The sequence below is a fragment of the Nothobranchius furzeri genome, chromosome 7 (assembly GCF_043380555.1).
Source record: "Nothobranchius furzeri strain GRZ-AD chromosome 7, NfurGRZ-RIMD1, whole genome shotgun sequence".
Taxonomy (NCBI): Eukaryota; Metazoa; Chordata; class Actinopteri; order Cyprinodontiformes; family Nothobranchiidae; genus Nothobranchius; species Nothobranchius furzeri.
In genome coordinates, this window is record NC_091747.1 from 28,199,285 (window position 1) to 28,223,811 (window position 24,527).

Here is a 24,527-nt window from a genome sequence, read left to right on the forward strand (position 1 = left end):
TGTGTGTGTGTGTGTGTGTGTGTGTGTGTGTGTGTGTGTGTGTGTGTTATAGAACATGCTGCGGCTACGTCAGGTGGATACAATGACTGCTAGTGAGCTGAGGAACATGCAGGAGGTACTGTTCAACAAGGAGACCGAGGTAGTCCAGTCAGAGAGCACTGCCAAAGGACTCACAATAGGTCTGACACACACGTAATATCATAAAATGTTAGCCTCCAAATGTAGGCCGAGCGTAGCAGAAGCAGAATGATGCCAGGCTAATTTGACTTTGTTCTCCACCGCCCAGAGTCGCTGCGTCTGCACCAGGACCTGGAGAAGGTCCAGCAGCTGGAGGCGAAGATCAAAAGTGAGCTCAGCACCTTAAAGGAGCAGCTCAGCAACATGAAGTCTGAGCTGGACACCTTCAGAGACCTGAATACTCTGAGACACACAGCCGAGGAAAAGAGAAAGGTATCGACACCTGTGTTGCTGACACAAACACGTTTTATTTTATCTGCTCACTGACTCAAGTCGTCTTTGGGACAGAGACTACTGGAGAGCCAGACATCTCTGGCGCAGCGTCGAGATTCATTCATGCAGCTGCTGGAGGAGATGAACCAGAAATATGAAGCTCAGAAGACCAAACTTCAAGAAAATGAGACTCATACTCAGGTTGGAGCCATCTAATTCCAAATTCCCAAATGTCAAAGTTAGAGAACAGAACCACCATGGATGTTTGTGTGTTTGTGTTTTAGCTGGCAAACCTGGAAAGGAAATGGCAGCATTTGGAGCAGAACAATTATGTCATGAAAGAGTGTATCCTTCAGAATCCACAATTCTACTTAGATGTTTTACTTGCAGTGCACATTCTTGTGTGAGAGAGGGAACCCTTTTCCAGTTTCAGAGCTTTAGGGATGTTGTTAGTAAATCTGAGTGAAGACTGGGGCAAATGAAAGCAGAACGCGGTGAATTCCTTTACTGCTGCATCAGTCATTGCATCCAAGACTCAGCAGTGTGAGTACGCCTCCATTACCAACAACGTCTACCAGCTGGTGGCAGAGTACAACAAGAGCCTGATGGATGCCTAGACTCATACCAATACCTGCCTAAGAATTTGTTTTCCTCTAAAATCACAACTTTGAGTTAACCCATAAACATTTGAGCATTTTTGTGCTACTGGAGAACACCTAAATCATTCTAAGGATGAGAGTCTGGCTGTTAAAGTAGACGACCTTTAGGGTAACTGTGAAGTTGGGACAGGATTTTCTTTTCCAGATGGTCTTTAACGAGCTCTTTGCTTCATCTCAGATCGGTTCTGGGTGTTTGCTTTACTGGATGCTGGTCCAGAGCAATCCAGCAGATCTCGTATGATGCTCCTGAACACCATTAAAACCTTCTGATTCTTCACATTTTTGAATGGTGTCAGAGTGGTTTATATTCATCTGATAACTTGTTAAATGACATCCAACAACCGTCCAGATTATTTAATAAACCAGACATCACACCTTTCTGAGTCGCGTAGAAAACTCTTGAACACACCAGGTCATGTTTCATCAGAGTTCATTCATTGTCTCATTTAACATCACTGTGTCATCATTCATAATCATTAGCCTTTCATCATCATTGATATAGTCACAAATAGATTTTTATTAAATATATATTTGTCTCTGAGTCTAATTATTATAAAGTGTTGTCTCCCTGGATTCACCAAAGTATCTAATGTTAAAGGTTCAGTAATATTGATAATCCATATTTTTATGGAATATTATGTTTTATTGAATTCTATTGACAATTTTAGTAACCACCTACAAAGCATTATAAAATTATTATTGTTTTGGTCTCATAAAATTATTTATTTCAATCTACAGGTTGTTTGCTGTGTTCTCTACAATGAATGTTCTATCTAAAGTGGTTTAATAATTAATCATGAACGAACATAAAAGTTTATTATTTCATGACTTATTTCAAATCTTAAATGCACAAAATGAGTCTACTTGATGATTTAATAATGATTTATTATCAGTTACATTCACATGTTAATATTTAAGTATGTAATGTCCAGCAATGATCAGTTTTTAGGTACAGTTTGACCATTCAACATCTGGTCAAAGAGGAGACACGAGACTGCACGTGTTCCCTTTAAATCAGCCTGCCTTCATCCCATCAGCTGGAGCTCAGAGCCTCTCTGCAGCTCTGAACACGTAATAACGAAATGTCAATAATGTTTTCTCCTCAAGGTCCAAGCTTCCCTTATCATCCTACAGGATTCTTCATGCCTTTGAATAAGGAACACACGCAGCCAAGATCAGTTGCCAAATCAAAGAATGATTTCCTAAATGAAACATGAACTTCTACACCTTATAAGCTAGATAATCATTAAACAAACGTTTGTTTATTACTACTTATAATTATTATAATATAATGAAATGTTTCATTAATCTGTGCTCAATGATTGAAGTTTTAAATGAATGTTATGTTATGATTACATTGATTGAAATACATCTCAGCATGTTTATATGGTCATCACCACTTGCACTCACACAAGGACAAAGTAAAGTTAAGTTAAACTCGTGACACATAAATAGTCCTTTACCCCAGATCAGAGCCTCCGGTATCAAGGAAGGTGTGTTTCTGAGTTTTCTTGGTAATAAATTCCTAAACTTGTCAACCTCTGGTTGGTTACACAAATCATAACATGAGAACATTAAAACTGGATCACTCTGGTGATTCAGCAGCTCAGCTCAGTCAGTTCTAGAGAAAGCTTCAGACCGGCCATCTGAAGCAAAAGTCTCTTTAACCCATCAAAGCTTTTGACACGTCATCAAATCTTTTTAAACCTGCAAAGCTGATACAGCGAACAGTTCCTGCAGAACAAACTGATATTGTTCAGACTCCTTAAGAGTCCCAGACGCGCGGTTCCATCTGTCTGTTGTGACCTGGAGACAACTCTAAGAGCAGTCTAGTAGTGCCGCAGTTTCCTCCACGGACCTCGGTGCCTGGAAGTCCGAGGACTTCGACACTCCGGATCTATAACGAGGATCTTCGAGTGGGTGTGTAGACACGACAGATAGCGTCTGATGTGTTTTTAATAATATCAACTTCATAGCTCAACACAAATTCTTTTACATCCAGAACTCAGCTCTCCTAGATACAGAAGTTCTGATAACATCGCATTCACACATAGGTTCATACGTCATATCTAGTTCCATCCATCACAGTAAATGTTAGTTAACTTGTCTTGTTTTAATTGTTGGTCAAATAAATTCTTACTTTTATAAACCTGACTGTCTTCTGAAGCAAAACGAAGTGTGTACAATCCCTTAATAAACAAAGAATCCTAGGATCTTCTGATAAACAGTAAAGACCGAGCAGGGTTGATATTCTATATTTAGATAGAGTATCACAGCTTATTGGTCATAAGTAGAGGTAATATATATATATTTATGTTAATTTATTTGGCAGACGCTTTTATCCAAAGCGATGTACAATTTTTAACTTGTAGGGTATGTTGTGATCTGTGGGGGAAACCAGAGGAAACCCACGCATGCATGGGGAGAACACGCAACTCCACGCAGAAAGGCCACAGCCGAGTTTCGAACCTGCAACCTTCTTGCTGCGAAGCAACAGTGCTACCCACTGTGCCACCATGCAGCCCACAATATAATAATAATAATAATATATATATTGAGCTCTTAAAGCACTCAATTTCCCAAACCCTACAGTGCATTAACAAATGAATCTTTAACAGATTTATTTCACATTAAGTGGAACCAGCCTCTTCTGAGTGCTGGAGGAATGTGTGACATCTGAGGGTCTTGGTAAACGTGGATCTGGTTGGTCAAAGTTTATAAACACTTCTTAAAAATGAACTCACTTCCTATTTTTCCCAGGTCCACCAGCGCTCCAGGTTACAGACTAGCTCAGAGGTCAGGCTAAATGACCATAGTGTGGGGAATCAACCAGATTTTTCAGTCAAATAATTTTAGCGGCTTAAAAAAACATCCTTTTTTAGTCAGTCATTATTTGCTCAATCCACCACCCACTCATCAGAATACAGTCGGTAAAGACGGCTCTCCCTTGCCCTGCCTCCAACATGCCTCCATCTAAAAGGCTAGGTTATCCAGAGACAGATTGTAGGGATAAATTAATAAAATCTACAATGTATGGGCCAATTTGGTCAAACATCCTGATTAACAAGGTAGTAGGAATGAACTCAGCAGGGCACGAGGTTGGTTTCATGTGTTTCTGAATGAGGCACATGTCCTGGAAATCTACAGGAGTAAAGACAGACCATGATTAAGAGGGAGGGGGTTGGATGCAGTGGTGTGTCCAGATCTTTTAAAATGGGGTGGTCCAGGTGAGGCACAACTTTATGCATGGGTGGCACCAATGGTTATGCTTTTTTGTTTTACCCCCAAGCCTTTTGTGGACAATGAAAAGCCTATTTAAAGGTAAATTAGTGTGGTGGCACCTGGGGTTGCCAATAAGATTCCAAGGGTGGCATGTGCTACCCCAGGCCACTCCCTGGACACGCCCCTGGTTTGATGGGGGTGGGGGGTGAAAAACTTTCCCTGATTTTTATGATTTTATTCTAAAAGAATGCTAGAAAGTTGTTACAGTCAGACCTTGATTTTACTGGCATAAGAGGGGCGTGGGGTGAAACAGTCTGGTTTATGGTGTCAAACAGGACTTTAGAGTTACTTTTGTTTACAACAATCAGCTGAACAAAGTAAGTGGCCCTGGAAGTTTTCACCATCTCATTCAGAGATGTTATCAGTTCTTTAAAGTGCAGCCTGTGACTTTCTAATCTAGTTGTCTTCCAACGTCTCTCAGTTCTGCGGCATGTCCTGAGACTGTAAATATTTTGATTAATCCAGGGACTTTGTTTCTTGCTAGAAAAAGTAACCTGCTTAACAGGAGCTACTTTATCTAAAATACGGCAGCATTGTTTATCCGATGACTGGATGAACAAGCTTGGATCGTCACCCTGAACTGAGCTGCTGTCAAATAATCTAGAAAATCCGTCCACTGCTGACTGATTAATGACACTAATGTATGATTGATTTTTAGTCCCAAAGAGAAAACAAGACATACAGGGAGTGCAGAACTATTAGGCAAGTTGTACTTTTGAGGAATAATTTTATTATTGAACAACAACAATGTTCTCAATGAACCCAAAAACTCATTAATATCAAAGCTGAATGTTTTTGGAAGTAGTTTTTAGTTAGTTTGTTTGTAGTTTTATCTATTTTAGGGGGATATCTGTGTGTACAGGTGACTATTACTGTGCATAATTATTAGGCAACTTAACAAAAAAACAAATATATACCCATTTCAATTATGTATTTTTTACCAGTGAAACCAATATAACATCTCCACATTCCCAAATATACATTTCTGACATTCAAAAACAATACAAAAACAAGGAAAGGGAAAGGATCAACTACTTCAAGCACCTGCACCCAAATCTCCAGACCGGTTTCATGGTCAAGGACCTGTAGGACCTTTTCCGGGAGAAGATCAGCTCCCTGACAATTGGACAACCGCCTCGACACCTGGGACCCCGGTGTCTTCCTATTGAGAAGTTGAACTTTGCGCTTCATGTTCCGAACCACGTTACAATGCTCCGGACCTGAACTTCAAGGTACTCATCAACGTAAGACTGAAACCATCCAGACCAACGGAAGAGGACTCTGACTTTCTAACCTATTCTCCAACCAAGACTCTCAGTCCACGGACAAGCGCTTGATGAAGAACGCCTGGTTTGCCTCAGCTCTGCCGTAGTTAGAGCTGAGTAAATGAATATTACACCTTCATTTTTCCTCCTTCACAGAAAGATTTGTCTGCACCTTAGAGCTTTGATTTAAATTCACCTGATGTTTCAATACACCTAACTGATGTTTTCTGTGTATTATATGGTTTTGCAGACCCTTCCCAATCTTCTTACAGGAACTGCCATTAGTCGTAGAATTGTGCATCACAGGAAATTCGTTTCGATATGTATGGAATAGCTTTTTATGTCTATAATTGTGTTGATTTAGCTGATTCTATTTTCTATCTCTGTGAACTGCTGTAAGATATTATTGTCAGTTGTGTTTGCCTTATTTGTGTTTATTAATTTATTTGTACTCATTATTTTTTATTGGAATCATCTTTATTATTTTATTTGTTATTCTTTTTTGCTGTTTTTGTATTGAGCTTTGTATGGAATTATTCTTTGGACAAGTCAACAGGATTGAGATTACAATCTGCAATGGACATATGATTGCAGCACCTTATGCTGTGTTGACTTTTCGTGTTGATTCTGAACCTTTTACATCTGATCGTGGTGTTTGTTACTTAACTTATTATTTTTCTTGTTTTGATGCTTATCAATTTGGTTTTGGTTTTGTCTCGAGATAATTGATTTGTAACCTGTTGGCCCTCATGACTACTGAGGTGATCATCTTTCCTGGTTTACCCCTTTTCTATGATTAGATTTTTGTGATCGATGTAGCTTTCATAGTTAGTGGTGACAAGTTATGGAAGAGGATGAAATTCCTTATTATTTTACTTATTTTTATTTTTCCTTATTTGGTTTTGTTTTGTTACTTCCTTCTGTTTGGTTATCCTATTCGGATAAACAGGAGGGAATGTTATGGAAAAATCTATGTTTATTAATTCTTGATCATGGACTCAATCAACTGGATGTAATGTATTGTTCTATGCCTCTCTACATGCTCACACACACACACACACACACACACTGACCCTCTCTCACACAATGACCTCACTCCTCCTTTCTTCTCGTCCTCTCTGTAAATAAAGTCTGTGAACAGATTTTCGGGGCATTTGCTTCGGCATCATGCCACAGTTATAACTGTTTGACTTGTCTGCTCATTGTCTCCTTCTCTCTTCACTACAGGAAATGGGTTATTGATAAACATATTGATAAAATCCATGACAATTGCCCATAGGTTGGTCATTTAGTATGAGCTGTGACCTTTGGCTGGAACCAGGAAAAATAGGAAGTGAGTTCACTTTTAAGAAGTGTTTGTTTATAAACTGACCAACCAGATCTGAGGAATTTGAATAGGCGTTTATCAAGAGTCCTCAAACACTCCGAAATCTCATTTCGCCTAATATATGGAGTAAATCTGTTAATGTCATGCAACGGTACTCCAGAATAAACCGAGAAGCAGGAAGCAGATTGGTTTGCCATGATCGATTTCACGGATGCGTACCTCCATGTGGGAATTTATCCCGATCACAACAACATGACAACATGATTTGTATTTGAAGGAAAAGCCTACGAGATCATGGTTTCCCGTTCGGACTAGCCCTAGCTCCACACATCTTTTCCAAATGTGTGGAAGCCGCGCTAACACCTCTCGGGGAGAGGAGAATCTGCTTTCTCACCTATCTGGATGACTGGGTTCTGGTAGCAAATTCCAGTGGGAAAGCGGAAGCTCACATATCCCAGGTTCTCTATCATATTCAAGTCCTGGGTTTCACAGTAAATTACAAAAAGAGCTCCCAGGTTCAGAGTCAAACTTTCTCCTTCCACGGACTGGAAATTTGCTCTCAGTCAGGCAGAGCATGTCTCTCAGACCAGCGAATAGCCGCGTTACGCAGCTGCTTAGCCCGCTATCAGCTAGGAGCCTAACTAACACTCGGCACAGCTCTACAGCCGCTGGGCAAGATGGCTTCTTCCGTAGCTGTAGTGCCTCTCGGCCTGTGAAAGATTAAACATTTCCAGCGGTGGGTCCGCTCTCACCATCTTCATCCTTCACGTCACCTCCAGCAGAGGTTGACGGTCACCAGAGCTCGCATGGCGACTTCTCCTATGGAGAGAACCAGGGCTGTTGTGCCAGGGTTCTCTTATGGGGATGCTGTCAGAACGCTTCTCTTAAGAGGCTGGGGGGCATAGTGGTGAGGGGGGTATGATCCTCAGCCCAATCCAGATTCCATATAAACTTTCCGAAGCTGTTAGCCATGTTTCTGGCTCTGAAACATTTCAGTCATCTCACATCTAAACAATTCAAGTTTATTTAAAAAGCGCCAAATCACGACCAGAGCCGTCTCAAGGACTTTCACACAGTAAGCATTCCAATACAGGTCAGCTCATTAAGCCAGTCAGACAGGGAGGAACACGCTCTCCTCCTCTGCTGAATCTGCCCCACACGTTGCTGCACTGTTGCAGTCTGAATCTCCTGTCTCTCAGAGCAGCTTATGTCCCCAGTTGCATGAACCACTGTGTCGGAGCTTGATTTGTTTACTGAAAGTCACGTGACCAATGAGCAACGATGCTTCATTCACCCTTCCACCCACGTGACCGCTTCACACGTTGTTTCAAACATTTAAAGCAACGCAAACCGAGAGGCGCAGGTTTAAGGCAAGCCAAATGAGCATTTATTCAGATATCAGGATTCAGCCAGAATTGTCATGAACATGTAAGCCATTTCTGTCCACTAGTTAACTAGTTAGCCATGTTTGTGTCAACTAGTAAAATAGTGACAGCCTAAATGTCAACTAGTTAACTAGTAAGGCCTAAATTCTCTCTAGTTAACTAGTTAAAATGGTTCATATCTTACTAGTTAACTAGTATTGCTCAGTGTGTTCACTAGTTAACTAGTGCACATTTATGCCTACCACAAGTTAACTAGTGTGCACATTTTGACCCTCACTAGTTAACTAGTGAGACAAATACCTTCAAGTAGCTGACTGGTTTGCATTTCTGCTTTTACTAGTTAACTATTGAGCAGTTTTTGTGTCAACTAGTTAACTACTGAAGCCTAAATGTGTTCACTAGTTAACTAGTGCGCATTTCTGCTGTCACTAGTTAACTAGTGGGCACATTTTCACCCTCGATATTTAACTAGTTGACACGAACATGGCTAACTAGTTAACTAGTGTACAGAAATGGCTTACATGTTCATGACAATTCTGGCTGATATCCTGATATAAGAATAAATGCTTATTTGGCTTGCCATACTGGTTTGTATAACCTGAGATTGACGGTTCAGGATTCAGTATTCAGTGATAAAACACCGAGTCGCAAAAATGGATCCTGTAGCAAAAAGAGGACGTTCTGAGATGTGGGAATGTTTCAATTTAATCTCTCCAAATAAGGTTTGAAAATGTATTTGGTCTAGTCTAGTAAATTACCTTTATGGTAGTAATACTTGGTGCATATTGTAGGGCTATATCTTTTAGACCGTCTGTCATTTTCCTTTAATTAAATTAAAATCTAGTTTGGTATGATTTTTCTTCTTTTATTGGAAATTAATATAATAGTTGATGAGCTTTTCAGTTTGGTTGTACGTGTAATGGAATTTAGTATGTCCTATCCTTATGTGAATTTCCTAATCTTCATTTTGTTACTCTATTTCTAAAAAAGATACATAAATTGAGCTAATTATTCCTGCCTAATAATCCAATAGAAATGTGAAAAGTTAAATATATGAATATGTAGAGAATGTTAATATGTGTAAATTAGATGTATTTCATCACGTATCCCATAAAATAAACATTGTTTCATTTCAAGTATTCACACCAAGAAAAGCAATTTTAGTATATTTAGTGTAATTTTCAAATTCAAGACACTATTATATGATCCTGAGGAAGCTTTTTAATGCTTTATTTGTCCATAAAGTTCAATACACCATTCATTTTCAGTAGAATTGGGTGACAATACAATGAAATACAAACATTTACCAGCAGATGTCCTCCCAGAGTTTTGAAGCATCGAACTTTGAACCTTTTTTCAATACAATTGGATTGTAAAGCTTTGTTGGTTCAAAAGGCTTCACATCATCATCACTACTGTTCTTAATGGATCAAACCGCTCCAGCTGGCTCAGATGCTCTAGCGCACCCTTGGCCCAATGTTCTCTTCTATGCTTTTCCTCCAGTAGAACTTATTCCAGCAGTACTGGAGAGAACATGTCATACCTGTCTCTGATTTTAGTGGCCCCTCAGTGGCCCACAAAGTCTTGGTACCCGGATGTCATCAATCTGATGACCCCCACCACAAACCTTCAAACAAAAGACAGGCTCCAGCTGCAACACAGGTGAGTCAATCAGCAACAGGTGCCAGGGAGAGAGAGAGAGAGAGCCGGTGCTTGTAGCCAGCCTTTATAGTGACTCCTCGGCTTCTGATTGGTCCAGCAGAGACCTTCGGGGATCCAGATTGGTCTGTTGGCAAAGGGCTGGGCACTTTATTAGCCAATCCAGCTCCAGCAGCACCAGCAGTCCTCTAACCAGGCTCTGCAGCTGGGGATGACAAACACAAACACAGCCAGAAAAAGAAAATACATGTCCAGCCGGCACTGACATGTAACAGGTGCATTTGAACCATTTTATATACTGTATGATATTTGGTGTATTTTATTTACTACAGTATGTCGGTTTCTTTCAGTTTAATAAGGATGACACCTGCTGGTGATTGTTGACACTTGTCACCTGTCTAACACATCTGCTATGTGGCGCTTTCTGATTGGTGCTTGTATTGGTTAAGAATCTCTCCTTACTGCTGAGAACTTTTTGACTCCCTGATGAAGGCTACATTCGCCGAAACGCGTTGGAGTTTTTTTTTTAAAGGCCATATATGACCCAGCCATTACAATACAGGCTTTTTAACTTTTTCTATTTGAGAGTGCCTTGGAGTGTCTCTTGTTTTTTTCAACTGAATCTTCCCATCCAAAGAGCACCACAAACCAATTTATGTTGAGTCCGGGAAGCGCTCCTTTATAAAAGCTCTTTTAAAAAAACTCATTTTTTATCCATTACAGGTCAGCATGCACTATTCTGCACATCTGCATCTGTGCTGGCGAAGTTGTGGCCCTGGAGGATGAGCCTGAGGAAGATGCAGATGATGGCTGGTATGGAGACGGTCAGCTGTATTCTGTCCTGGAGGAGGTACCAGCAGACCACCACTGATGTTAACAGGCAAGTCATTTATGTAGGAACCTCTATTAAAAACAACACTGTGGTTTTATTTGCTGAAGAGTCACAATTGTTATACCAGTGGATCCATAAACCATCTCCTCATTTCATATTTCTGAATACGTCTTAGAGATGTAACAGCCGTCGTCTGAGGGCAGCTCAGCAGGCCCTGTAGATGGACGATGGAGTGGACAGTGAGAGGAAGCGTCCCACAGCTCTCTCTGCAGACCGTCCTGTATGATGTTCCTCTGGCCAGAAACGTCCAGCCACGGGTCTGCTCCAGCCCTCCATCCACGTCTGGATCCTCCTGCAGCAGATCCAGCTGCACTGTTAAAGACCTCCTGCTCACTCAGTTTAAATAAATGATCCAGGAAGAGTCACTCAGGTTAATCCTGCTTTAACCGTACATAACTGGTCCATACTGGTTTTGATCTGTAAATAAGTGTAACGTATTATAAATAATCTTGTCTCCTTACCTTCTTTTCATTTTCTGTTCATGTAACATGTTCAAAAACATCTGTAATAATAAAACTGGTGATAAAATCAATGACCAGAAAGAGTTATTAGTTAGTATTTGTTTTAATAAATGTGTTCAAATATCAAACAGCTAAATAACATTAACATGATGACAGTAGAAGGCCTCTCTCCCAGGATGACAACCAGGTAAAGCCTCTCCTGACCCTGGACACCTGCAGTCCTACAGAGAAAATCAGAGGTCACAGAAACACATTTTTACATTTATCCACATGAGAAGATAAAAATTATATTCTTCACACAAACTAATTTAATTGTTGTTTAAAACATGTCAACTGTGTTAAACTCTGAATGTAACACTGTGCTTTTAAAACAGTTAGCAGCTTCACTCTTCATCTCTAAGCTTAATAAAAACGCTTCTTTGTTCTGTTGCCCTTAAAACAAATGACAAGTTTAATTCGCCAGCCATTACAATAAAGGCTTTTTAACTTTTTCTATTTGAGAGTGCCTTGGAGTTCCTCTTGCTTTTTCTACAAAAGTAATGCTTGCTTGCAATCATTCAGGTATGTACTGCCCCCTATCACCAGCAAAACTACATACTGTCATTTTAAATAGATACAATTAGAAATGTCAAGTGTTCATTATGGATATTAAGAATGTTTTTTATGGATATCTGGAAAATATAACTGTACTTGGATCAAAAGATTCATTGATATCTGGAATTCATATCCAATAAACCTAATGAATGTAATCAGAGCAGTTGTTAGGAATCCTTCTTATTAAATGTTAAAATGGCTAATTAAATTCAAATTCAGTCCATAGCCACCTTCTGGTATTCTTATTATCACCAAGAATGAAAAAAACACATAATCAACATTTTATTAGAAGTGTCTATTTTTTGTGTTTTCATATTTTCTACATTACACAGCGAGAGGTTTGTGGTGAACAATAGTTATTGAGTTAATATTTTAGTACAGTAGATAAAATAGGTGTAACAACCTGTGTAAATACACCAGAGTGCAGGAAATGTAATCTACACCATTTTTATTTTTTGTGCCCCATTCTCCCTGTATCATGTGCCCCCCACATTTTTTATGCATCTGACGCCCATGTATACAGAAAAAATAAATAAAAACAAGAACAAAAAGGGCCCTGCCTAGTGACAGGCCCCTTAAATAAAAATAAAAATAAAATTAGAAACTAGAACTGCAAGCAGTTATCAACGGGTTCCAAGCCCCCAGCGCCAGTCGCCCACCCTCAACTTCGCCGGTCCTCACGCGGTCCCGCCCCAAAAACACGTTCTCCCGCCGGCGTCCCGTCAGCTCACTTCAACCGGCGCAATGAAAGTAACACTCAGGATACGTCATTAAACCTGCAAAGCCTATATACACATCTTTCAGAGGCATGGCTGACTTCTCAATCGTGATTACAATGTAATTCCACTGTTTCCTTATTAAAGAACGTGAAGATTTAATGAGTGAGATTATCAAACAATAATCTAAACATCAACAGAATATTACAAACAACATAAATACTTGATAATGTCTTTAGATTTAATTGATTTTCAACAAAAACAATGAGTTTCATTTTGTGACTTACTGACCAAATGTTTCAAAAAATCATGAAAAATACATAACTCATCATAAAATTACCAAAATATTCTCACATGGCAGTGTTAACATGTGGAATATTATGATGTTGTTTTTAAATCAGTAGACTCAAAGCTTTTTTGAAGAAAAATCGGTAAATATAACTGTAAGGGTCACAGTCAAAATTAAAATATTCATAAAAAATAGTGCTCCTTTCTAAAATTTATAGAAAAATCTCAGATCACCATAGGCACATGTGGAATGTTATAAATGTTTTATATTTACTTTGTACCTAAAAAAAACTTTCTAACAAAAATTAGTTACTTTTTGTCCAACTATACAAAAAACTGGCAAAAAGTAAAAAATTCATTAAAAATCAATGCTTTCGTACAAAAATCTCAAAATATTCCCAGATTGCCTCTGTGATGTGAGAATTCTTTTTATATTTTTGTTGGGGTCATAAATGTAAAATTGTACCTACAATAAAATAATATTTGCGTTAGTTGCTGTAGACAAAAATATGTCCTATAATTAAACACAAGGGGGAGCTCAAATCAAGACGACATTTTTTTTGTTTCAGGAACCACCTAAGATTGAACTTTGTGGCAAATGTCAAGAAGATTATGAAAACAGAATTTGCGCAACAATTGCTAGCCTAAAAATGTATTTTTGTAAATTTAAAGCGCAAACCTCTTCGTGGAGCTGCGGTTTTCAATATCTAAGCTCATGGCTATCCAGTTAACACAATCTGGAAAACGTAGCTTCTTACATGAAAATAATGATTTTTAGGAAATTTTTCAAATTTGAAATTTTAAATGATCATAAACCACGCCCACTTTGATCAATCATTACCATATTGATAAAGTAGTCTTCAGACTCTACAATGATGACAATTACTAAGTTTCGTGCAGATCCATTTAACCAGTTCAGCAGTATAATGTCTTGCTATTTATAGCGCCCCCTATTGTTTAATCAAGGTGAAAATCAAGACATACACTTGAATTGACCTTAGGTTTGACTGTTATGAACAGCTTTGAAAAATGTCCAAATATTTTGAAGTTATGCTAAAAAAACTTTTTCATTCCCAAAAAAATATTTAAAAAATTCATATTTAAAAAAGTAAGCAAATTATCCAAAATCCCTTCAGATCGTTTGGTCAGCCGCTCCTCCTCTCTTGTCAGGCAAAGTTGTGATGTGATTGGGTCTGAGGGCCGGGAGGAGTTTACGAAAGTACGTTTGACTTACTATGCAAATTTCTACTAATTAGCATAAGTTAAAAATATTTTTTAAAATACTCATCTTAATTTGACTGACTCAATGAACATACTGGATGAGACCATTTGTTTTTTAACAAAAAAAAATGGGGAGAAACACGCCATAAACATTTTTGGGGTACAACAGCGCCACCTATTGGAAAAAATTCAATTTTTTTTCTGTGATTGTAGATGTCACTATGACTGATATGAATTGTAACTTTCTGTATAGAATATGTATTTTTCATGAGGAAAAGGGCGAAAATTTTTAAGGCCTATAAGCCACGCCCACTTTTTAATCATTTTCAAAATATAGCTTAAGGGTCCGATGATTAACATATATGCCAAGCTCTGTGGAAATCCATCAAGCCGTTTTGCTCAAACAAACTTTTTGACTCTTTAGCGCCCCCTCTTGGTGAATCTAAACCAAATTGGGTCGATTGGGCTTGCCGCTCATACTTTATAAGGGTCTAGAGTCTCATCACTTTATCTTGAAAAATAGTGAAGATATCATCAATTATCACATGTGCTAGCTAGCGCATTGAATTTGACATGGCGTTATTAGCCCAATTTTCAGTATTTCTGCATTTTTCTTCATCACAAGATCTTATCTTAGTCCACAGATCATATGTACGAAGGTTGAAGTTGATTCGACGAAAAATGTCGAATAGGTGATTAAAACTAAGTTTTGCATTTTTTGTGATCTAGCAAAAAATCTAGTTAGGCGGAAATGGGCGTGGCCAATACATAAAAGATGGAGAATCATCCAAGGATCATGTACATATAAAGTTTTTGACTGTAGGACCTACGGTTTGGGAGCTAGTAGCTGAAACGTGTTGACCTCCGCAATAGCGCCACCTAGGTGACGCGGGGTCCAAATTTTCGAATCTGAGTAGCGGTCAGGATTTTCTATCAGACTGCCATGTCAGATTTTCCCTGGCAATTTCAGGCTCTTGCGCCCATATACTTTTAGCGGAGAAGAATAATAATAAATAATAATAAATAATGAAAAATCCGTAGAAAAACAATAGGGTTCCCTGCCCTTTGGGCTTGGAACCCTAATAAAAATAAAAATAAAGAGACCGTTATGTTTGTTGAAGAACAAAAAGGGCCCTGCCTGTCCGGCAGGCCCAGGACCCATGACCGGAAGAAGAGACACTAAAAGTCACTACCAGCAAGTCTTGGAGCTTAGCTTACACTTAATTAAATTCAAAATCTAAGTCCATTAAACATATAAAATTGAGTATAAGTCAGACTGAATGACTGAAATCACAGAGAACAGCTAAACATTAAAATGCAGAACGAAATTATAATGTCTTTGCTTCAAGTCGGACTGTTGTTTTAGACGGAACCCGGAGTATCCGTTGTGTTGAAGAGGAGAAATCGCTCGAGGAAACTTCAGAAAATATTCAGGTTAACTTTAGTAAATCAACATAATTAGTATCTACTCAGTGTAATGTAAGAGAGATAAATATTCAGAATGGATGGAGCTATTTTCGAGTCACCAGGTGAGTGAAACGGCAACAGAGTTATTTGTTTGGCTAGGCCGCACCGCAACCCGCGCGCGGGAATAGCATTGCTAACAACACCGTAAATCACGTTTTAATCTAAGCCTTTCTGAAGCGGTATTTGAATAATGCATTGCTTCCTGTAGCACCTAGTGCTGTACCAGATGCATGTGAGGTAATAACCGTGGCGGTTACATTACCGATGATGAGTTACCGGAGCGTAGCTAACTAGCGCTACAATGCTAGGGTAGGAAGTGCCCTAAACTGCGTTTTCGAGTGAACTCCAAATGTTCAAACACAGTCAGAAACGTATCTGGTCATATTTCCCTTTTTGTGTCTTCAACAAGCATCGCAGGCGCATCGGACTGAACCCGTGTGGCATTTGTGAACATAGCAGTATGTATGACAGACACTTGGAGGTGGATAAATTATGTTTAGAAAGGAAATTAAGTGTTTCAGGGCTAATCCACGTGGTTCTAATCAACATCTATTTTATATCAAGGGTTTATAGGAAAAGGTTGAATTAAACAGTGATGCACAATGTTAAAGGAGACTTTTTTGGACTTTATAAACGGGTTTTATATAGTGCCTCTAGACAAAAATCACAAGGTGCTTTACAAGTACAATTTTTTTTAATCTTTTCAAAAGATAGTAATTAAAATAGAACAAAGTTAAGTATAAAAACAAGGGAAGTCAAATGATACAGAAACACAAGCGTGAAAAGTTCTGGTGTGTAAGCTGAGGACGAACATCAGTTCACATTTGTGGTGATGTGACAACTTATTCAACCATCAACAATGATCTGAGCTGTTACAGTTGTCTTTACAAGAGGCAATTTGTTTATTTATTTGGCTGTGAGTATGTTTGTTAATGACTCAAGCAGATGTGCAGATATTTTACACTTTACACACAGAACATTGAGGAGGTAACGATCAAGAAATTATTTCCATCAGCGCTTCTGGGCATTATTTCACACTTTATCCCCATCTCACTGCTAAAGAGTTGCTTGGAGCGCATCTGTGACACACCCGACCCAGCAGGTCCAAGCTCAAATTGTGTTTTTTTTTCTGTTAAAGTAAGATTATTTTTTGTTTCAACCAAAAATGCCTGGGTCAAAAAAAAAAAAAAATAAAACATTCCAGTTTAGCAGAACAAAATCCACCAATACCTACACTAAATGATTAATTCAAAGAATTTGCATCACTTGATCAAGGATGCACACATTTTTGCTTAGCTAGATTTACTTCTCATATTGCAAGAGCCGCAAATCAGTTCTAGTGACCACTCCATCAATTTTTCTAATCAAGTTGGGATTTGGTACATAAGATCTGTGGACAATAATAGCTAATTGTGATGAAATTGTGCAAATAACAAACCACCAAAATTTTTGTGCTAGGTAGATTTGTCTAAAATCACTGAAGAAGTTCTAGAGCTTTAATTTTAAACTTGATTTAGTTGTACTTGTTTTAAATTTTTTTTTACAGATGAGATTTCAACTTTCCTAAATTTTTACCTAATGTATTCTTCTCCACAGCTTCCACTCTTTCCATCTCTTCACTACGCCTTCTGGTCTCACCCATTCGGTTGGTGTCTGCTGCCATCTGGCAGACGGTGGAGCAGAAAGTGGTGTTGGACTATGGCCTGCTTGAGGAATTTGTCTTCAGGGTCACAGAGATCGTCCCTCAAATTCTCTCCATAAGGCAGCGAGCTGAACTAATTTTGGGTCTCAGAGCTCGTGTGAGTTGCATTTTGATTTTCTAGTCGATGCAAATTATGTCCTGAAGCACCCTCTTTTGTGTGGGAGGGGCTACTTTGGATCATGATTTTAATTGTTGCATTTCAATTGTGAATAACATATTTTACAGTTGACATCATCGCTGCTGCTGGGTGCGTCTTGGTAGGGGTGAATCAGAATCAGAATAGGTTTATTGCCATTGTCAGTGAACAAACAATTCACAAACTAGGAACTTGCTTTGGTACTAATGTGCTACATATAACATGAATAATAAGATTAAAAATAGAATAAAATAGAAAGAAACTTTCAGCTATAAAAATGGCAGGTAATGGTAACATGGCCGATAACGTGACGTTGTGTCGAGTACAGAAGACGAGCATGGTTGTGTGTTTATAATCTATTCACAAGTCTAACAGCAGATGGAAAGAAGCTGTTCTTATGGCGGGAGGTTCTGGTCTGGATGGACCGTAACCTCCTGCCTGAGGGGAGCGGCTCAAAAAGTCTGTGACCCGGGTGAGAAGGGTCAGCTGCTATCCGACCTGCACACCCCCGAGTTCTGGAGACGTACAGGTCCTGGAGAGATGGAAGGCTGCAGCCAATCACCTTCTCAGCAGAGCGCACAATGCGCTGCAGTCTATGTTTGTCCCTCACCGTGGCTCCAGCGTACCACACAGCGATGGAGGAGGTGAGGATGGACTCAATGATGGCCGTGTAAAACTGCACCATCATCTGGGCCGGCAGCTTGGCCTTTTTCAACTGCCGCAGAAAGTACATCCTCTGCTGGGCCTTTTTGAGCAGGGAGCTGATGGATGGCTCCCACCTAAGGTCATGTGTGATGGTGGTTCCGAGGAAGCGGAAGGAGTCCACAGTGGTGACGGGGGAGTCAGTCAGGACGAGGAGGAGAGATGGGGCTGTGACTTTCCTGAAGTCCACAATCATCTCCACTGTCTTCTGAGCATTGAGCTCCAGCTTGTTGCTGCTGCACCAGTACACCAGCCGTTCCACCTCCCTCCTGTAGGCGGACTCATCACCGTCAGAGATGAGCCCGATGAGGGTGGTGTCGTCCGCAAACTTGATCAGTTTAACGGAGTCATAGCTCGAGGTGCAGCAGTTTGTGTACAGGGAGAAGAGCAGAGGAGAAAGTACACAGCCCTGTGGAGATCCTGTGCTAATAGTCTGAATGGTGGAAACATTCTTCCCCAGCCGCACGCTCTGCCTTCGGTCTGTCAGGAAGTCAGTGATCCACCTGCTGGTGGAGTTGGGTACATTGAGCATGGAGAGCTTGTCCTGGAGCAGAGCAGGGAGGATGGTGTTGAACGCAGAGCTGAAGTCCACAAACAGGATCCTAGTGTAGGTTCCCGGGGAGTCCAGGTGCTGCAGGATGAAGTGGAGGGCCAGGTTGATGGCGTCGTCTACAGACCTATTGGCTCTGTATGCGAACTGCAGAGGGTCCAGGAGGGGGGAGGACCAGGCGCTCAAAAGACTTCATGACTACAGACGTCAGCGCCACAGGCCTGTAATCATTCAGTCCAGTGACACGGGGTTGATACGATCTTGACAGGTTTTCCTCCCCCCACCAGGCTAAGCATCACTTATTCATGTAAAATTTATTTTGTCATGTCTGACTTTAACCGCATCTAATACTGTATTACGGCGTGAGCGCAATAGCGACAACTTAAGATCGATGTGTGAGCAGCCTGAGAGGTCGGGTGTTTTCATCTGAACCCTTAAAACCTCCAGCAGGCTACGTTGCACTATTGACGTGTTAGCGCACAGCGCTAACAACTTAGCAACGTGACATGTCTCGGAGAAAGCGTAAAAACACGTTGGACGCTTCTTCTGAAGCGGGAAAATAACAGAGCACGACGTCGCCTCGGCTCGTTCACGGCCGAGCCGGACTGAGCTCGATAACATTGACCCAGCACAGCCACTGGGTCGTTGGAGCTGCCCCGTGACTGCCTGATGGAAAACCAGCGGGTTTCATCAGACTCGTAGTTTCTTGTTTTTGCTGGGACCCCCTGTATTTTACCGCTCCCTCCTGACGTCTTCCCCTATTAAAATTTAAAATGATTCTGTAAATTCCGTGTATCAATAGAAAAAATCTCTGCCTCTGCCAGCTGCAGTAAATGTAGTTTCCAAATAATAAATAAGAGGTGCATTCATCTGTGTATCTCCTTTGATCCGCATTAGTGATATTCTCAGCACCAGAACAGTGAAGTAAAGTAAGATATGTATTAGGTGCATCTATCCTGAGGGGGGGGGGGGGGGAGGGTCCACAAAAATAAACAATAATAAACAAGAGTCTGCTTCTAGACCTGCAGAAAGAGACAAGAAAAAAAAGCAAAGGAACAAAAAAAAAAAAGGGACACAACAACAATACAACAAGATCAAGCTATCACTGTGTCAACTTGATGATGAAATATAAAATCAACATTGTTTTACTGAACAATCACACGATAATAAATCGCAGCGCATTAAGTGCCCACCATGGCCTTAAGACCTGTGTTTAACGTGCCCAAGCCCATACTTTTGAGAGCACCATGTGAGCACCTGTGTGTGTACACGCGCTTGTTTATGTAAGGTTTCTCTATAGGAGTAAATGGTGATATTGATGTTAGGCCATATCGCCCAGCCCTACGTCTTGGTATGAGCAAATGCAAATAATTTGAATGTTTGGTTATATTTTCTAAAGTTAGTGACTGATTGTGAACACAGATTGACTGTGAGAGTTTGGACTTTTAAACTGATATCAGTATGTAAAATAGCAGTGTGTTAACTAAAGTAGAGAATCACTTCTGTTTTAGTTTTGTTGTATTGCAATTAAAGCAAAGCAGGTGGCATAACGCCTAAGTCACACCCATCTACTTCTGGACCACGGGTTCACAGAGGAACAAAAAAATGAATGCAAGTCAACGGGGCTAAAAACGCTATTGTCTAACTCCGCTTGTTTTGTGCCATGGATTTCACATATGATGTCTGTGAATTTTAAAGACGCATTTTGATAATAAGATGGCCGTTTGTTCAGTGACAGAGAGGGAAAACAAATGCCCCCTGGGGGGAGTGGTACCTGGGAGGATATCAATGGCACATTCATATGGGCAATGTGGAGGCAGCATGGTGGCTCAGTGTTTAATGAAAGCCATTTTCAGGTCATGGTAATCTGGGGGAACTTTGGAGAGGTGAGGATAGGTTTCTTGGAAGTTCTACATAGAGTACATGATGATGCATTGGAAAAACATTTAGACAGACGTTGGTCAGACCAACTTAAAATCTCCCCCTTACACTAGTCGAGATGTGGGTTGTGGGTTCAGAGCCAGGGAATCCCCAAAATGATTGGGATATCAGGGGAATTGATAAGCAGGAAGCAGAGATTTTCACTATGTTTGCCTCCTAGTCTCATTCTCACTGGTTCCGTTTCATGGGTGACATGGGGTGACCGTCTATGGCCTGTACTTCCTGTGTTTTGGAAATGGGGTGTAAACTCAACCCAATAGACTTGGCAATATCAGTGTCCATAAATTCTGTGTCTGCCCCTGAATCAATGAAGACAGGACACTGATGTTCCTGGTTTGAGTGAGAGAACATAGCATTGGTGAAAGGACATATAGGAGTTCTGGGGATGATATGGCGCAGTAGAGACCTCCTAACTTCTTTTTTTTTTAGCTGCTTGATGCCTGTGCACTCATGTGCAAAGACTTGGTTTAGTGGATCTTTCTCCAACTAAAATATGTGAAAATGTGTTAAGAAGGAAGCTAATGCATTACCAGAGGCAGACAGATTTTCTGTGAGTTCTGAAGAATCCTAAAACAGTAGGTGTGCTCCAGGGGAGGTGGTTGTGCTGCATTCAGTTGTTGGCGGCCCACTCCACTCAAACATCCTTGACAGAGGGTCGAGCAGACTGCAGCAACCACAGACATATACAAAGACTCCCTGTGGACTGGCGCTGCCTATTGGAGCTGCCGTAGTAGTTGGCTGCCATCTTGGATGGGTCTCCATTTGCCCCCAGTGCATTCACAGTATTTCTAATGAGGAATGTGTTTATCCAACTAAAAAACACATTTTATTATGCTTTTTCACAAAATCAAGCATATGGCATGGCTGTGTTGAAAAAATCGATTCTCTGATTCTGAATCGATTCTTATATAAATTCATAAAGATCGATTCATACGTCCAAAGATCGATTTAACCATTTAACAGTGTCTGGCTCTTGTACAGCTAAAATATAAAAGAAGTTCAGAGGCGTGGGTGATGATAAAGGGTTAATATGGTGCAGCGACCTTCTCCCGCCCACCGTCATGTGACTGAATTCACGCATGCGTGCTAGGTGTGAAGATATTTTTTTAAAATGGCGTCGGATACTAGCAGCGACGTTAGCCATGCGCTCGATTTGAAAACACCAAAAACTCTTAAAGCTGCGGTCTGGCAGCATTTTGGTTTCAGAACGGACAAAGAGAAAGGTCAGCTTGACAAAAGCAAAGTGATTTGCAAGGCATGCCAAATGGAGGTGAAATATTGCGGAAATACAACCAATCTCAACAATCGCATTTTGCGACATCACCAAGATCTTGCGTGCAAGCCGTCCGCTGGTCTGCAGCAGATGAAATTCAAGGAATCACTACAACTACCGGCTAATTCTACACGTTCTCACAAAAAAACTGAGGTGATAGCGGGCTTCATTTGCAAGAATATGCGCCCATATTCTGTCGTTGAAAACGAGGGCTTCAAGCGGCTAATGAAAGTAGCGGAGCCAATGAAAAAAGCTACTGAAGTCATGTCAGAAGAAAAGTCACCAACTCTCTCAGTGATGGCACTCCTGCATGCTCTGCTGCTGAAGGAGATGACCAGCCTCCCAGAAGACTCCAAAGTTGTTAAGGATATGAAGAATGAGATCAAGAAAAACCTGAGCACAAGGTAGGCCTATTTTGTGTGTGTGAGAGAGAAAATAGGTTATATTGTGTATTTAATTAAACAATTTAAGAAAATATTATCTCCCTAATTGCATAGATTTAAATGTGTGACATTTATATTTCACGTATGTGAATCAGACGGCCATGCTGCATGCCGCCTCAGCTGTTTATCCACGCTTCAAAGCCCTGCCATTTCTGGGTGAGGAGGAGCGAGAGCACACCTTCTCCAGGCTGAGGCAGTGGGTGGGATGGAGGAAGAAGCATCTAATGTAAGTAATAAGAAGCCTTGTGAAAAAGAAAATCCAAGCAAATACTACCATGTAATTGATCACACACACACACACACACACACACACACACACATTCTGGTGAAGTCTGATCTGAATTAGTTGAAAGCTAATTTTGCCTATTTTCTGAAATCATCCTATTAAACCTGGTTTTCACAACATGTTATTGGTTTTATTCTTATTTGTATATTTTTTATTTTAGTTTTCATTTATTCTTTCATATTTAGTAGTAGTATCTTCGTTGAGTGCTACTAGGTTAGTGAGTTTGTTGATAGAAGTATATTATTTGTTAAACTCTTACCTATCAGGGAGAAGTTGTTTGTGTTTATTCCAATTATAAATGTGCAGTTTCTTACTGTTCAGAAACACATGTTTTAATGTTTTTATTTTTTAAATATTTAAATATTTTATCATATTTTAAATATCAGCCTGAGCAGGCAGGCATTCATAGATGATAGAATATACTCTGATTAATCACACAGTGGGGAAGTTAATTCGCTACAGCAGCACATATCCTTGGAGAAAACGAGAAATAATAAGACTACACTCAAATACACAAGGCAGTAAGCTATTGTAACCTTCAAAAAATACACAACTCTAAGAACCAAGACTGAACACTTTTCCTGATATCCAAGTGGTTGTCTGACTTGATAGTTTAGATCAAAATGACAGATTTATGTTATGTGTTAAGTTATTCATAGCCAAACCGAAGCCTATTGTTGCACAACAACACATATAAGTATTTCTTCTCTCTCACGCAGCAAGATGAAGTTGATGAAATGGAGGAAGAGGAGGAAAACAACCCCCCTGCACCTAACCCCAAGCAATCCAGTGCTTTGGAGTCTCTCCTTGGGGAAGCCTACATACCAAGAGAGGAGAGGGGACATGCAAAGAAAACTCTTGCAGAGGTGGCAGAAGATGAGATCAAGAGGTACAGGGCGAGGAGACCTGCAGGACAATCCTCTGGTCTGGTGGAGAGAGAAGATGAAAAAGAGTATCCTCTTTTGGCTCGCATGGCTAAGCGATATCTCTGTGTCCCTGGGACCAGTGTCGCATCTGAGAGGGTTTTTTCAACTGCAGGTGATATAATCACTGCAAAAAGAAGCTGTCTCACCCCTGGACGTGTGAATCAGCTACTTTTCCTGCAGAAGAATCTTACCATTCCCAAGTGATGTTCATAAGAGGACAGTTTACACAGTCTGTCTTTAGTCAAGTTTAATTTCCTGTTCAGTTTTGTTGGTACATTAATATGAATGTTTCTGGATACTTGAAGTGTTTAAGTTTTTGCACAAGACTGTGAAACAGTTGTTTAAGGTTCTGTACCTTTTAATTTCTATTTGCACAAAGTAAAACCAAAGCAGTTAATTTTAAGCTTTCTGTTTCTGTTTACATTTGCACTGGCAAATAATATCTTTTTTCATATGGTGAAACTTATTTGAATAAAAATGGCATTTGCTTTCAACAGCAATAGCATTTGGCTGAATTCCTAACATCTGAATTTAATGATGTCCTAGAAAACACTGGAAACACTTGACATTCTTGGAGAGGAACTGGTGCTTACAACCGTTTTTAATAGCCAGTATTTCATTAATGTATCGTTGAATGTCAATATTATCAATATACTACACAATGGAATTAAGGTAACTGCAAAAATGTTTTTAAATTGATGACCTGAATTGAATCGATATCGGATCGGAATCGATCGGATTAGATAGTGATAATCGATTCTAAATCCCAAGAATCGGAATCGAATCGATTCTGGAAATTTGAATCGATACCCAGCACTACATGGCATAACAGTTAAAATACAAATATAAATTACATAAAATAAAAAAATAAATGAAATATTAAATCTCAATAGGTAGGCTAG

At 39.9% G+C, this 24,527-nt stretch overlaps 3 protein-coding genes across 3 annotated transcripts in view; all 3 read left to right on the forward strand.

The window, feature by feature from the left end:
• ift74 (intraflagellar transport 74) overlaps positions 1–1,388 on the forward strand; it is a 40,810-nt gene extending 39,422 nt beyond the window's left edge. Inside the window, exons 16-20 of the mRNA XM_054738631.2 lie at positions 53–179; positions 287–450; positions 526–651; positions 735–795; positions 970–1,388. Of these exons, the coding sequence (XP_054594606.1) occupies positions 53–179; positions 287–450; positions 526–651; positions 735–795; positions 970–1,067 (576 nt within the window). The 3' untranslated portion in view covers positions 1,068–1,388. The remainder of the gene's footprint in view (positions 1–52; positions 180–286; positions 451–525; positions 652–734; positions 796–969) is intronic.
• A 13,953-nt stretch (positions 1,389–15,341) lies between these two features.
• LOC107374395 (zinc finger protein 84) overlaps positions 15,342–24,527 on the forward strand; it is a 41,663-nt gene continuing 32,477 nt past the window's right edge. The window contains exons 1-2 of the mRNA XM_070553001.1: positions 15,342–15,728; positions 17,263–17,465. Coding sequence (XP_070409102.1) covers positions 15,701–15,728; positions 17,263–17,465 — 231 coding nt within the window. The 5' untranslated portion in view covers positions 15,342–15,700. The remainder of the gene's footprint in view (positions 15,729–17,262; positions 17,466–24,527) is intronic.
• LOC139070551 (E3 SUMO-protein ligase ZBED1-like) lies at positions 19,728–24,121 on the forward strand. The gene is made up of 3 exons (XM_070553010.1): positions 19,728–22,374; positions 22,509–22,639; positions 23,419–24,121. The coding sequence occupies exons 2-3, from the start codon at positions 22,619–22,621 to the stop codon at positions 23,827–23,829; spliced, it is 432 nt and encodes a 143-aa protein (XP_070409111.1). The 5' UTR covers positions 19,728–22,374; positions 22,509–22,618; the 3' UTR covers positions 23,830–24,121.